The sequence below is a fragment of the Schistocerca nitens genome, chromosome 6 (genome assembly GCF_023898315.1).
Source record: "Schistocerca nitens isolate TAMUIC-IGC-003100 chromosome 6, iqSchNite1.1, whole genome shotgun sequence".
Taxonomy (NCBI): domain Eukaryota; kingdom Metazoa; phylum Arthropoda; class Insecta; order Orthoptera; family Acrididae; genus Schistocerca; species Schistocerca nitens.
In genome coordinates, this window is record NC_064619.1 from 250,089,534 (window position 1) to 250,103,778 (window position 14,245).

General features: G+C 42.4%; 1 protein-coding gene across 1 annotated transcript in view; it reads left to right on the forward strand.

The window, feature by feature from the left end:
• Positions 1–14,245, forward strand: part of LOC126263630 (protein O-mannosyltransferase 1) — a 176,326-nt gene that overhangs the window by 50,910 nt on the left and 111,171 nt on the right. The window contains exon 5 of the mRNA XM_049960721.1: positions 7,896–8,070. Coding sequence (XP_049816678.1) covers positions 7,896–8,070 — 175 coding nt within the window. The remainder of the gene's footprint in view (positions 1–7,895; positions 8,071–14,245) is intronic.

Consider the following 14,245-nt stretch of genomic DNA (forward strand, 5'->3'; position numbering starts at 1 on the left):
GTTCTGCAGAGCAAGGAATTCAGTTATAGAGATGTGGTGTATGAAGCAGGGATTGCAAAGTAGCAGTATCTTGCAGAGTGATCAGATGTGGTTCTGGAATGCCTGTACCATGGAGATGTATTATGGCAGTACCAGGTTTGCGAGGGCCAGGTACTGGTGGAATCTGGAAAGGTGAACTTTACTGTTAAAGAAAGAGTGAGATCCAGAGGAAGGAGTTTATATGGTTAGGCTGTTCAGGGGGATTCCATGGTTTAGGCAGCATTTAAGAAATTGGATGTGGGACTGTGTTTTAGTCAGGGAAAGGAATGCTGTGATGAACTGGTTCAGAAAGATAGATCAGGGGTCCAATGTGGCAGGAATGGTGTAAAGGTAACGGGAATGACACGGAAATGGGCAAAATAGGTGTGATGGTTATGAGAGGAGCTGGACAACAGAAAAGAGTGATCCCATTCCAGATGTCCGACACAATCTCCAATCCCTACCTAAAACCTTAGGCCCTTCTCTGAACCTCTCCCCTGAATCCATTTCTGTCTGCACCCTATGACATCCTGCACACAAATCTTCTGCATCCTTCCCAAAATCCATAAACCTAACAATCCTGGATGCCCCATTTTCACTGCTTATTGTGCTTTCACTGAAAGAATTTTGACCCTCATCGACCAACACTTCCATCCAATTGCTCTATATCTAACCTCCCACGTCAAAGATATCAACCACTTCCTTCAACTGTTCTGCACCATCCAAACCCCTTTATCTCCTGGATCCCTACTTGTCATTATTGTCGCCACCTCCCTATACACCTACACCCATCACTCCCATGGTTGATTGCTATTGAACTGTTGTTGTTGTTGTGGTCTTCAGTCCTGAGACTGGTTTGGTGCAGCTCTCCATGTTACTCTATCCTGTGCAAGCTTCTTCATCTCCCAGTACCTACTGCAACCTACATCCTTCTGAATCTGTTTAGTGTATTCATCTCTTGGTCTCCCTCTACGATTTTTACCCTCCACACTGCCCTCCAATGCTAAATATGTGATCCCTTGATGCCTCAGAATGTGTCCTACCAACCGGTCCCTTCTTCTTGTCAAGTTGTGCCACAAACTCCTCTTCTCCCCGATTCTGCTCAATACCTCCTCATTACTTATGTGATCTACCCATCTAATCTTCAGCATTCTTCTGTAGCACCACATTTCGAAAGCTTCTATTCTCTTCTTGTCCAAATTATTTATCGTCCATGTTTCACTTCCGTACATGGCTACACTCCATACAAATACTTTCAGAAACAACTTCCCGACACTTAAATCTATACTCAATGTTAACAAATTTCTCTTCTTCAGAAACGCTTTCCTTGCCATTCTCTCTACTTCGACCATCATCAGCTATTTTGCTCCCCAAATAGCAAAACTCCTTTACTACTTCAATTGTCTCATTTCTTAATCTAATTCCCTCAGCATCACCCGACTTAATTCGACTACATTCCATTATCCTCGTTTTGCTTTTGTTGATGTTCTATTGAACTACCTTTCCCAATGTCCTTTAGACTTCAAACCCACTACCTCATTCCTCATACACCTTACTAGCTCTATCCTAACCCACAACTACTTCTCCTTTGATGGGAAAGTATATGAACAAATCTGCAGCATAGTCATGGGCATCTGCATAGCACTTTCCTTCGCCAACCTGTATATGAGTCATCTGGAGGAGACCTTCCTAGCCTCCCAAAATACCGAACCCCTAGTTTTGTTCAGGTTCATTGATGAGACCTTCGAGATCTAGACTCAGAACCAAGACATCCTCTCTTCATTCCTTCACAACCTGAACACCTTCTATCCTGCCCCTTAACCTGGTCCTCTCCAACAAAGCGTGCGACTTTCCTAGATGTTGAGCACTTCCTCTCTGATGACACCATCTACAACTCTGCACACATTAAATCTACCAAACAACAACAGTATCGACATTTCGGCAGCTGTCATCCCTTTCATAGTAAGGAATCCCTCCCACACTGCCTGGCCACCTGGCGAGTGCATATCTGCAGTGACAAGAACTCCCTTGACCAATATGCTGAAAGTCTCACCAAAGCCTTCACAGACAGGCACTATCCCTCAGCCCTAGTCCACAAACCGATCTCCAATGCCATTTTCCCTCACACCTCATATCCTCCCACCTCTCCCAAGAACCAGCCACAAAGGAGTGCCCTCTTTGTCACCCAGTACCACTCATACTGGGACAACTGAACCATGTCCATGGCCAGGGCTCAGATTACCTATCATCATGCCCTGAAATGAGGGACATCTCACCCGAGATCCTTCCCATCCCTCATAAAATGGTGTTCCATTGCCCATCCAACCACCCCAACATCCTAGTCCATCCCCACAGCCCCTAGCCATAGCGATCATATCCCTGTCAAAGACCTAGGTGCAAGACCTGCCCAATGCAACCACGCAGCACTTCTTATTCCAGTCCTGACACAAGTTTATCCTACCCCATCAGTGGTCGGGCCACCTGTCAAAGCAGCCATGTAATCTATTAGGTCTGCTGCAATCATTGCACAGCTTTTTATATTGGTATGACTATCAGCCACTGTCCTATAGGATGAACATCTACTGCCAAACTGTAGCCAAGAGCAAAATAGACACAAATAGGCACAACATGCAGGTGAAAATAACATGCTTGATTTCAATAGCGACTTCACTACCCGAGCCACTTGGCTCCCCTCCTCCACCACCAGCTTTTCTGAACTGCACAGATGGGAGTATCCTTACAACACATTCTCTGCTTCCATAATTATCCTGGCCTCAACCTAAAGTAACATACTGTCTCCACACCCTTCGCACTATAGTTCCCATCCCCCGTGTCCTATCACTTCCTCCTCATTCTTGTCTCTCACCCTCTTCATTTGCCACTCTCTGCCAATGCACCAGCCCATCTTTTCCTGCTCTTCTCCTTTTTTTGTCCGTTTTCCCCACTTCCTTGCCCCACAACCTCCTGACTGCACCTTTTGGCATTCTAGTCCCTACACACTCCACCAGACAGCACTCTTCCCTCCCTCCACTGTTACACACCCATCCCTTCCACAATCCCTCTAGATTGCTGCTTCCATCCAACGTTTTCTGTTTTGGCTGGAGTTGGCAGTCATGTGTGTCTGAGATGTGCTTGTAAAGTTTTTTAAAATTGCCGCTACCAGTCACAAACACGTTTGAAAAATAGTCAAAATGACTTCAAATTCTGAGATGTGCTTGCTTGTGCGAATGTCTGGTGTGTGTTCTGCTTTTTCTGATGAAGCTGTGGCCGAATGCTTTGTGTAAGTGTCTTTTTAATTGTGCCTGTGTGCGATTTTAACGTCTCATCTTTACAGTAGATAGCAATCTATCTTTTCATACATTATTTTAAAAAATTATTTGTTTTTTATTACCATTATTAAGATTAATCAAGTGCTCGTTGATCATATGTGCCATTTTTTAAGGTGTGATATGACTCATTCTTATACTTATCCACATGGATGTTTGTTAGAAGAGAGAAAATAACGTTATCCTGGGAGTATAATGGAACTCCATATTTTAATTCATTTTGGCCAGTAAGGCTAATAATTGTACTTCCTTCAACCACTCTGTCAAGGTGTTCCATTTATACTATCTGCCTCCTTTGAACTACATTCATTCATAGTTCTTTCTTTTATCTGTGCATGTTACTACTTGGATTTCATGCTTCTGCGTACACAACTCTGCTTTCAGTGCTTTTGTGTCACTTATACCAGTGCTTTACATCAGCTGGTATGTTTTTACATTTCCCTCCTACACAAATCCTTTAACACTGTAACATACAGTTAATGTCTTCCTACATTCCTCACTTGCCAGTAAATACTTACAATGCTATGCATATGTGTAACTACCCTCATCAATGTTTTATTTTAACCTTCCTTAATTTTAAAAAAATAAGGCCATGAGGCAAGCAAAATTGCAGTCTTATAAATGAACGGTAATAGAAAAGATCCAGTAGAAATGTTAATTTTGGGAATTTTAAGCTTGGAAAAAGATTATGGAGCTGAGGGAGGTAGAAAAAAATTATAAGAAAGAACTGGAAAACGTATAATATTTGTACTTTAATAAAAATAACTAAAGAATTGGGGATTGAGCTTCTAATTTAAAAAATATTATTATTATTATTATTATTATTATTATCATTATCTACTTCTCTCCAGTGTACTCTAAATAATTATCAACAGGATTAGATAACAGTGTACATTAATTACGTGAATTGATACAGAGTACTGTCCCAGTGGGTGTATCAGAGCAACGTGTAATACTCGGACAATGACCATCACGTTTTTCTGTGAAAGTTTTCTTTATTTTGTCGATGGCCTTCAACGTCGCCTTCTCTGAGACTCAGATTCAGCATCCAAGTGGTGTTGGGAGTTCGTTGATGTACTTGATCCAACATGAAGGCATCTGTTAACGAACTTCAAAGTATGGATGCTGCCTAAGGAGTACCTCAGATGATAATCCAACACAAACTAACTGTATGTGCTAATACGTAACACTGTGTGAAAAACAATGACCTGTGTGCCATAATGTTAATAAACTGCAGGGTTTCTGATTTACATGGTGTGTCCCCGGAGGCAGGGTTTCTCATTTACATGTTGTGTCCCAGGAGAAATTGTCAATATTCAGGAATATTATATGAAGGATCATTTGAAGCAAAAAAATTTAGTAAATATGGGATCTAAAATCCATAACTTAAGAGCTATGAGCACTTCTCCATCTTCAGTACTGTGAAACAAATCCCTTTTACTGCAAATTCTCTACTTTCCGTGTTTTGAGTGGTGGTAGTATGGACCAAAACGAGAAAAAAAGTCCGGTAAACATGAGCCCTAAATTAGGAGCCGGCCGAAGTGGCCGTGCGGTTAAAGGCGCTGCAGTCTGGAACCGCAAGACCGCTACGGTCGCAGGTTTGAATCCTGCCTCGGGCATGGATGTTTGTGATGTCCTTAGGTTAGTTAGGTTTAACTAGTTCTAAGTTCTAGGGGACTAATGACCTCAGCAGTTGAGTCCCATAGTGCTCAGAGCCATTTGAAGCCTAAATTAGGAGGTATGAGCACTTGTTCATGTTTGCTTCTGTGACACACATCTCTTCCACTGAACAAGTGCTCACAGCTTCAAGGTAGGCATTTTTGAGCCCATGTTTGTAGAATGTTTTTTCATATTTTGGTCCATACTACTTTCTCCCAAAATCTGGGGCTTTGCAAATAGAAGAGATTTGTTTACAGTAGGGAAGGTGAAGAAGTGCTCATAGCTCTTAAGGTATGTATTTTAGAGCCCATGTCTACTTCACTTTTTTTCTTCATATGATCATTCCACCCATCTTTCTGAATATTGATCATTCCTCCTGGAATGCTCTTTATAAGAGGACGTGGGTACAGAAAGCATTGTACTTCTTATAAGGGGAAATCCCCAAATTTTATTACACAGAATTCTATACCCTCACAAACAGTAATCCTAGCTTTCAGAACTAAAAGTTTGTATGGTAATGGAAAGTAGATATAAATAAATTAGAAATAAAGGTGACATTCACTGGATAATAGCCACGTTGCGTTGTCGACAGGCAGAAACAAAACTGAAAACTTTGCTAGCTTTTGGATGAATTCTTTTTCAGACTAGAGTACATACACTCACACACTTTCTGTGAGAGGAGAAGCAGTGGAAGTGGTAGGGAGGGTTGGGGAAGTGTGACTGATAGTGGTGGCTAGGAGGTAGCAGGTTTATGTGATAGGAATATGGGAGGGAGAGGCAGTAGGGGTATGAGATGAAAATGCAACATTGGCAGCAGCACCATTGATTTTGTGTATTGCATGATGAGAATAACAGTTACAAGGAGTGGGTCGGGAAGGGTGGTGATAAAGCACAGGAAGGAGAGATTGTGGGGAAGAGGCTGCAGGTGTATGGTGAGTGAAAATGGGTAGTGGTGGAAGGATGGAGGTCAGTGTGGTGTAGGGAGCTATCGAAGGTGGAGGCAAGGAGGATTATGGGAATGGAGAATATTTTATATGTCCACATGTAAGAAAAAATGCAGAGATATTTCTTGTGTATCTCAGTTCTGTACATTTAATGTCAATTTCACCATGGAAATCGGAGTGACAAGATGACTTACTAGGAAGGAAAAGAAATGGCACTCTGGAGCACAGCATATGCTGGGAAAAGATGCATACTGGCTTTTATTTTGGTGCCAACAGCTGCCACCACGTGGCACTGAGGAGTCGGATGCTTCAAACCTTGATTCACAGAGCAATTATCCTCTCTGACCTGAAAAGTCTCACGACAGAACTGGAACACTCGAAGATTGTTTTTTGATACAAACTGTTACACAGAGCAACATATGTGCTGATGACACTACACCCAATATAAACTGTACAAAATTGAGAAATGGAAGAGAAACGAGAGAAGGCCAAAATCACTGCATTTCTTCCATACATGGCTTCATTGTTTTGAAAAATTGGGTGTATGGTGTATGGGATAGACAGTACCACAATTGAATATCACTGGCGCAAACACCAGCAGTGGACCTGACTACTGCACCAAAACAAACATGCAACAATAAAGCATTGTGTCTCATAGTTGAACAGGAATAGCTATACAAAAATTCTGGCATAGACATTGCACTATTGGAACTGTGATATAAAATAAGTTCTTGAGATTGAAATTAGTTATAGGGTAATCAACTTTGACTGCAGCTACAACCTTTGCAAAGTCTGTGAACAGACATTTGGATTAATTAGAAGGTAAAAAGAAACAAACAGTTACAGCACTGAACAGGTTTCTGATGCAGGCAGAACACCAATGAATTAGCAGCCCATTGGATTAACCCATGTATGTGTAATCTCACACTGAGCACTGGACATTCTCCAGGTCATGAACTGTGGACTGGACAGCTATAGACCCAGCTTGGGAGGCAAGTGGAAGGTGGTATATAGATAAAATCTGCATGCTCTCCCATTGGCACTCAGTTCTCCTGCACACTGCATGATGGAATCATGGTTGTTTGCTAAAAATATTGTACCCATTACAAAAAGATATCCAGCCATACTCCAGTGAATGAATTTCTCACCCATGTTTAGACTTTTCAGAGCCCACATGTTGTTCTCATTCAGGAAGTCAGCTCTGTGTAATGTAGGTCATTGTGTTTATGGAATGTAAGCTTGGATCACACAGTATTTATTCCCATTCCAACTCACAGAGAGTTTAATTATTCTTCAGGCAGATAGCTGATAGCTGAAATCTATTATTTACAAGTTTAATTATTTTGTCACTGTGAAATTGTATCTCACTGCAAGGTTCATTTTGTTTGTGGGGCAAACGCTTCACTAAATGTTTTGGCAGAGAATCATTTCCAGACCAGTGAAACCTTTAGTCAAGGCAGAGGTTTCTTATTCTAGTTTGCTTTCACTTTGTCTCATTATTTTCCATAGTGACGATTTTTCTTTTTTCCATCAGGTCAATTAGTTTTTAAAGTCCCATTATGTGAAAGGCTCTTCCTGTGGTCCCAAAAGTAGGTGTAGTTTGGGCAGTAAATCATCTTTTGCACCTGATTGAAATTCTTGGGCTCGTATTTGTCTTGAAAGCTGACTTAAATCCACCGTTGCCTAAACTGTGCCTAACACGTCTTCACCATTGTTTCAACAGCAGTCAGTTTTCAGACAGTCTCTTCCTTCATGACATTTCTAGCCTCCCATTCTTTCTTTCCTGTTTCTTACCTCCAGTAGAAGGAACCTTTATCTCAATGCCTTATAGCCTGTAAAGCTTCATGTCATGCTTCTTCAATTCATTTAACAAAATACAACTATTTCATCTATCTTGAACAATTTTGAGTTTGATTAATGTATGTCATCTGTTTATTTTTGTTTACAGACAATGCCTTACTGACACAGTCAAGGTTTATCCTGATGGAATCAATGCTATTGCTGTTTGCTTTGTTTGGGCTTCTCTGTATTCTGAAGTTTCGACACTACAGCACAGCCCCTTACTGTGTGCAATGGTGGTTGTGGCTTGTTATGGGTTCTGTCTCTCTCACATGTGCCTTGTGGTAAGTACCTCATGATACCTCTTCCAGTTATTCGCATGTTTGATGGATTGTAATTGTGACTTTTCATGCTTCAATCTCTCTCTCTCTCTCTCTCTCTCTCTCTCTCTCTCTCTCTCTCTCTCTTCCCTATTTCTCACTACCCCCCTTCCTCCCTTCCTCTTCTAAAAACCACACCATAATCCATATTATTACACATTCAGAAACTCTTCGATGGAGTTGGAGTAGTTGTCAAGCAGGTAGAACTTCAGTTTCTGATTGAAATTAATTTTATTACTTGCTGAATTATATACATCACCAGGTAGGAGGTTAGACTTTTTATTTATTTATTTATTTATTTTTTTTTTTTTCGCACTTAATATCCTTGTCCTTTCTGCATCATACTATGGCTGAAGATGGCGATTGTAAATAATCTATCTTTCTAATGTTATGCTTATACATGCTGTGCTCTTTCAGCTATTCGTGATGTGATTGATTAAAGGCATGGTTCTGAGTATACAACAAAGTTGTTGTTTCCACTTTACGAATGTAGGTTAAGACTTGTCTCCAAGAGCCTCTGTAATGAACAGCACAAACGATTCTTATTACAAGGTTTTGTGCAAATACTTATTTACTCAATTGTGAATTATCTGAGAAATTGATGCCACAGGACATTGGAGGATGTAAATAGGAAAGGTAAATTAACTTTTTGATATTTTCATCTCCAAAATCTGATGTTATCCATAATGTAAAAGTTGCGGAACTGAAATGTTTTAGAAAATCTGCAACATGTGACTTCTGGTTCAGGTCCTTATGAATATAAACACCAAAGAATTTAGAACATTGTCTCATTTATTGATTTATTATCATGCATTTTTTCTATTGGTGTGGTCATTCATGCAGTACAGAATTGAGTTTATTGTGTTTTATTTAAATCCTGTGGCAGTCCGTATGCAAAGAATAAGTTATCAATTTTCAGGAAAGTTTCATGTACATTTTCAAGTGTTGGATGTTTTACCATAAGCATGATTACAGTATTTTGTCAGCAAAGATAACTCTTTCTGCTTCTTGGATGTACGATGATGGATCATGTCTATATAACAAGAAGAAGAGTGGACCCAATTTCATTTCCCATGGTACAACTTTAGTGATTATTCTCTATTCTGAAGGTGCAGTGTCATGATTTACATTCTTTGGTCTTCTTAATGTGACACACTGCATTGTTTTAGTTAAATAGGATGAAAGTCAGTTACCTGCAAGATCACTGATACCATAATATTTGATCAGATGAAACTATATTGTTCCAGAAAGGTTTTCAAGCCTCAAATATCCATGCTGTATACATGCTGACTTAAGCAATAAATGAAAATTTCATTCTTCACTTCAGTCTATTTATCTATATATATGTGTGGATGGATATGTGTGTGTGTGTGCGAGTGTATACCTGTCCTTTTTTCCCCCTAAGGTAAGTCTTTCCGCTCCCGGGATTGGAATGACTCCTTACCCTCTCCCTTAAAACCCACATCCTTTCGTCTTTCCCTCTCCTTCCCCTCATTCCTGATGAGGCAACAGTTTGTTGCGAAAGCTTGAATTTTGTGTGTGTGTTTGTGTTTGTTTGTGTGTCTATCGACCTGCCAGTGCTTTCGTTCGGTAAGTCACATCACGTGGGAAAAATATATCTAAAAACAAAGATGATGTGACTTACCGAACGGAAGCGCTGGCAGGTCGATAGACACACAAACAAACACAAACACACACACAAAATTCAAGCTTTCGCAACAAACTGTTGCCTCATCAGGAAAGAGGGGAAGGAGAGGGAAAGACGAAAGGATGTGGGTTTTAAGGGAGAGGGTAAGGAGTCATTCCAATCCCGGGAGCGGAAAGACTTACCTTAGGGGGAAAAAAGGACAGGTATACACTCGCACACACACACACACACATATCCATCCACACATATACAGACACAAGCAGACATACATGTGTGTGTCTGAGAGTGTATACCTGTCCTTTTTTCCCCCTAAGGTAAGTCTTTCCGCTCCCGGGTTTGGAATGACTCCTTACCCTCTCCCTTAAAACCCACATCCTTTCATCTTTCCCTCTCCTTCCTTCTTTCCTGATGAGGCATCAGTTTGTTGCGAAAGCTTGAATTTTGTGTGTATGTTTGTGTTTGTTTGTGTGTCTGTCGACCTGCCAGCACTTTCATTTGGTAAGTCACATCATCTTTGTTTTATATATATATATATATATATATATATATATATATATATATATTCCACGTGGAATGTTTCCCTCTGTTATATATATATATATATATATATATAACGTCATTATTTCTTCGTCAGACAATTGTTAGCCCCATTTTCGTAATCTTTCACCACGACACCACTCCTTTTAATACATTTACACGTTTTTTCGAAATTTTCCCGAATTTCTCCATCCTTTAACGTGTTTTAGCGGCAACACAACCACCTAACCTTTATGCACATCGCTGTCTACCTACCCAAGTTCACCACAGGATCAACTTAACCAACACTTTTTCGCCTTTTTTCATACCAGATCTCCAGTTGCTTTCTAGTTCACCTTTATCTCTCCCCATATATTTTTATCTTTCATTTTCATTTCAACCTCATGTTACACTTTCCACTGTCTAATACCATGTCACCCTCACAACACCCCCACAACGACCCCATTAAGTTTTATTTACATTCCCTCCGCAAACATGCCTTCGCCCTATCCAGATTACGCTCCCATATTCTATTTTCTCAGGCTTGTCTGACATTTGGCATTACCCCCAATGGCCTCACACTTAAAGTTCCCATCTCTGGCTGCAACCCTTCTTTCCATCAGTCCCTATACCAGTTCCAAACTGAACAATCCATTGCCCTCACCCACCTAATCCTTGACCTACACATCAACTCAGCCAATGAACACACCCGTCAACTCCTATCCTTAATAGAAGTCCTCAATCTTTCCTCTCCCACATCCACACCGGCTATTCAGAGCATCCTCCTACAGGCCAACCGCAAATTAGAACAGCATGCCACCCTTCACCTCAAAAAACTATCCAATCTCCTGGTTTCCCACCTCCGGAAAGGCAACTCACTCACCCTTCACAACCTTTCCAGCAAACCTCAACCACCTCTCATTGCACACAAACCCAGTCTCTCCCATCTACTCAATCTCCCACTTCCAGCTCCACTCCCTCCAAAACCTCAAAATTCCAATCAACACAATTTGGTACCACAACACCCTAATTCAGAAGTTAACCTTTCCTCCAAACCTCTCTCCCAATCTGAAACGTCTGTCCTATCCAAAGGCCTCACCTTCAGCCCCACTCCCAGCTTCAACCAAACAGCCCTTGTCAAAGATTTACTGTCCTATACTCGTACTCTCTGCTGGAAATATCACTTTGCCACAAAGAAAAATGATCCTAATCCTACCCCTAATGATTCAACTCCCCAAGACACTATCCAAATTGAACCCTGCCTGGAACAGTTCCGTCCTCCGTCACAGCGGGACCCACCTCCTCTTCCTCAAAATCACCCTCTCCAAACCTTCCAGGAATTTCTGACTTCCAGCCTTGCCTCTCAATCCTTCTTAAAAAACCTTAATCCTACTCCCAACATCACCACTGCTGAAGCCCAGGCTATCCGTGATCTGAAGGCTGACCGGTCCATTGTCATTCTTCCGGCGGACAAGGGTTCCACGACCGTGGTACTTGATCGTCGGGAGTATGTGGCTGAGGGACTGCGTCAGCTTTCAGACAACACCACATACAAAGTTTGCCAAGGTAATCCCATTCCTGATGTCCAGGCGGAGCTTCAAGGAATCCTCAGAACCTTAGGCCCCCTACAGAACCTTTCACCTGACTCCATCAACCTCCTGACCCCACCGACACCCCGCACCCCCACCTTCTACCTTCTTCCTAAAGTTCACAAACCCAATCATCCCGGCCACCCCATTGTAGCTGGTTACCAAGCCCCCACAGAACGTATCTCAGCCTACGTAGATCAACACCTTCAACCCATTACATGCAGTCTCCCATCCTTCAAAGACACCAACCACTTTCTCGAATGCCTGGAATCCTTACCCAATCCGTTACCCCCAGAAACCATCCTTGTAACCATTGATGCCACTTCCTTATACACAAATATCCCGCACGTCCAGGGCCTCGCTGCGATGGAGCACTTCCTTTCACGCCATTCACCTGCCACCCTACCCAAAACCTCTTTCCTCATTACCTTAGCCAGCTTCATCCTGACCCACAACTTCTTCACTTTTGAAGGCCAGACATACCAACAATTAAAGGGAACAGCCATGGGTACCAGGATGGCCCCTTCGTACGCCAACCTATTCATGGGTCGCTTAGAGGAAGCCTTCTTGGTTACCCAGGCCTGCCAACCCAAAGTTTGGTACAGATTTATTGATGACATCTTCATGATCTGGACTCACAGTGAAGAAGAACTCCAGAATTTCCTCTCCAACCTCAACTCCTTTGGTTCCATCAGATTCACCTGGTCCTACTCCAAATCCCATGCCACTTTCCTTGATGTTGACCTCCACTTGTCCAATGGCCAGCTTCACACGTCCGTCCACATCAAACCCACCAACAAGCAACAGTACCTCCATTACGACAGCTGCCACCCATTCCACATCAAACGGTCCCTTCCCTACAGCCTAGGTCTTCGTGGCAAACGAATCTGCTCCAGTCCGGAATCCCTGAAGCATTACACCAACAACCTGACAACAGCTTTCGCATCCCGCAACTACCCTCCCGACCTGGTACAGAAGCAAATAACCAGAGCCACTTCCTCATCCTCTCAAACCCAGAACCTCCCACAGAAGAACCACAAAAGTGCCCCACTTGTGACAGGATACTTTCCGGGACTGGATCAGATTCTAAATGTGGCTCTCCAGCAGGGATACGACTTCCTCAAATCCTGCCCTGAAATGAGATCCATCCTTCATGAAATCCTCCCCACTCCACCAAGAGTGTCTTTCCGCCGTCCACCTAACCTTCGTAACCTCTTAGTTCATCCCTATGAAATCCCCAAACACCTTCCCTACCCTCTGGCTCCTACCCTTGTAACCGCCCCCGGTGTAAAACCTGTCCCATGCACCCTCCCACCACCACCTACTCCAGTCCTGTAACCCGGAAGGTGTACACAATCAAAGGCAGAGCCACGTGTGAAAGCACCCACGTGATCTACCAACTGACCTGCCTACACTGTGACACATTCTATGTGGGAATGACCAGCAACAAACTGTCCATTCGCATGAATGGACACAGGCAGACAGTGTTTGTTGGTAATGAGGATCACCCTGTGGCTAAACATGCCTTGATGCACGGCCAGCACATCTTGGCACAGTGTTACACCGTCCGGGTTATCTGGATACTTCCCACCAACACCAACCTATCCGAACTCCGGAGATGGGAACTTACTCTTCAATATATCCTCTCTTCCCGTTATCCACCAGGCCTCAATCTCCGCTAATTTCAAGTTGACGCCACTCATACCTCACCTGTCATTCAACAACATCTTTGCCTCTGCACTTCTGCCTCGACTGACATCTCTGCCCAAACTCTTTGTCTTTAAATATGTCTGCTTGTGTCTGTATATGTGTGGATGGATATGTGTGTGTGTGTGTGTGTGTGTGCGTGCGAGTGTATACCCGTCCTTTTTTCCCCCTAAGGTAAGTCTTTCCGCTCCCGGGATTGGAATGACTCCTTACCCTCTCCCTTAAAACCCACATCCTTTCGTCTTTCCCTCTCCTTCCCTCTTTCCTGATGAGGCAACAGTTTGTTGCGAAAGCTTGAATTTTGTGTGTATGTTTGTGTTTGTTTGTGTGTCTGTCGACCTGCCAGCACTTTCATTTGGTAAGTCACATCATCTTTGTTTTATATATATATATATATATATAAATATATTTTTCCCTCCACGCGGGAAAAATATATTTAAAAACAAAGATGATGTGACTTACCATACGAAAGCGCTGGCAGGTCGATAGAAACACAAACAAACACATTCATACACACAAAATTCTAACTTTCGCATCCAATGGTTGCTTCGTCAGGAAAGAGGGAAGGGGAGGGAAAGACGAAAGGATGTGGGTTTTAAGGGAGAGGGTAAGGAGTCATTCCAATCCCGGGAGTGGAAAGACTTACCTTAGGTGGAAAAAAGGAAGGAAGGACGGGTAT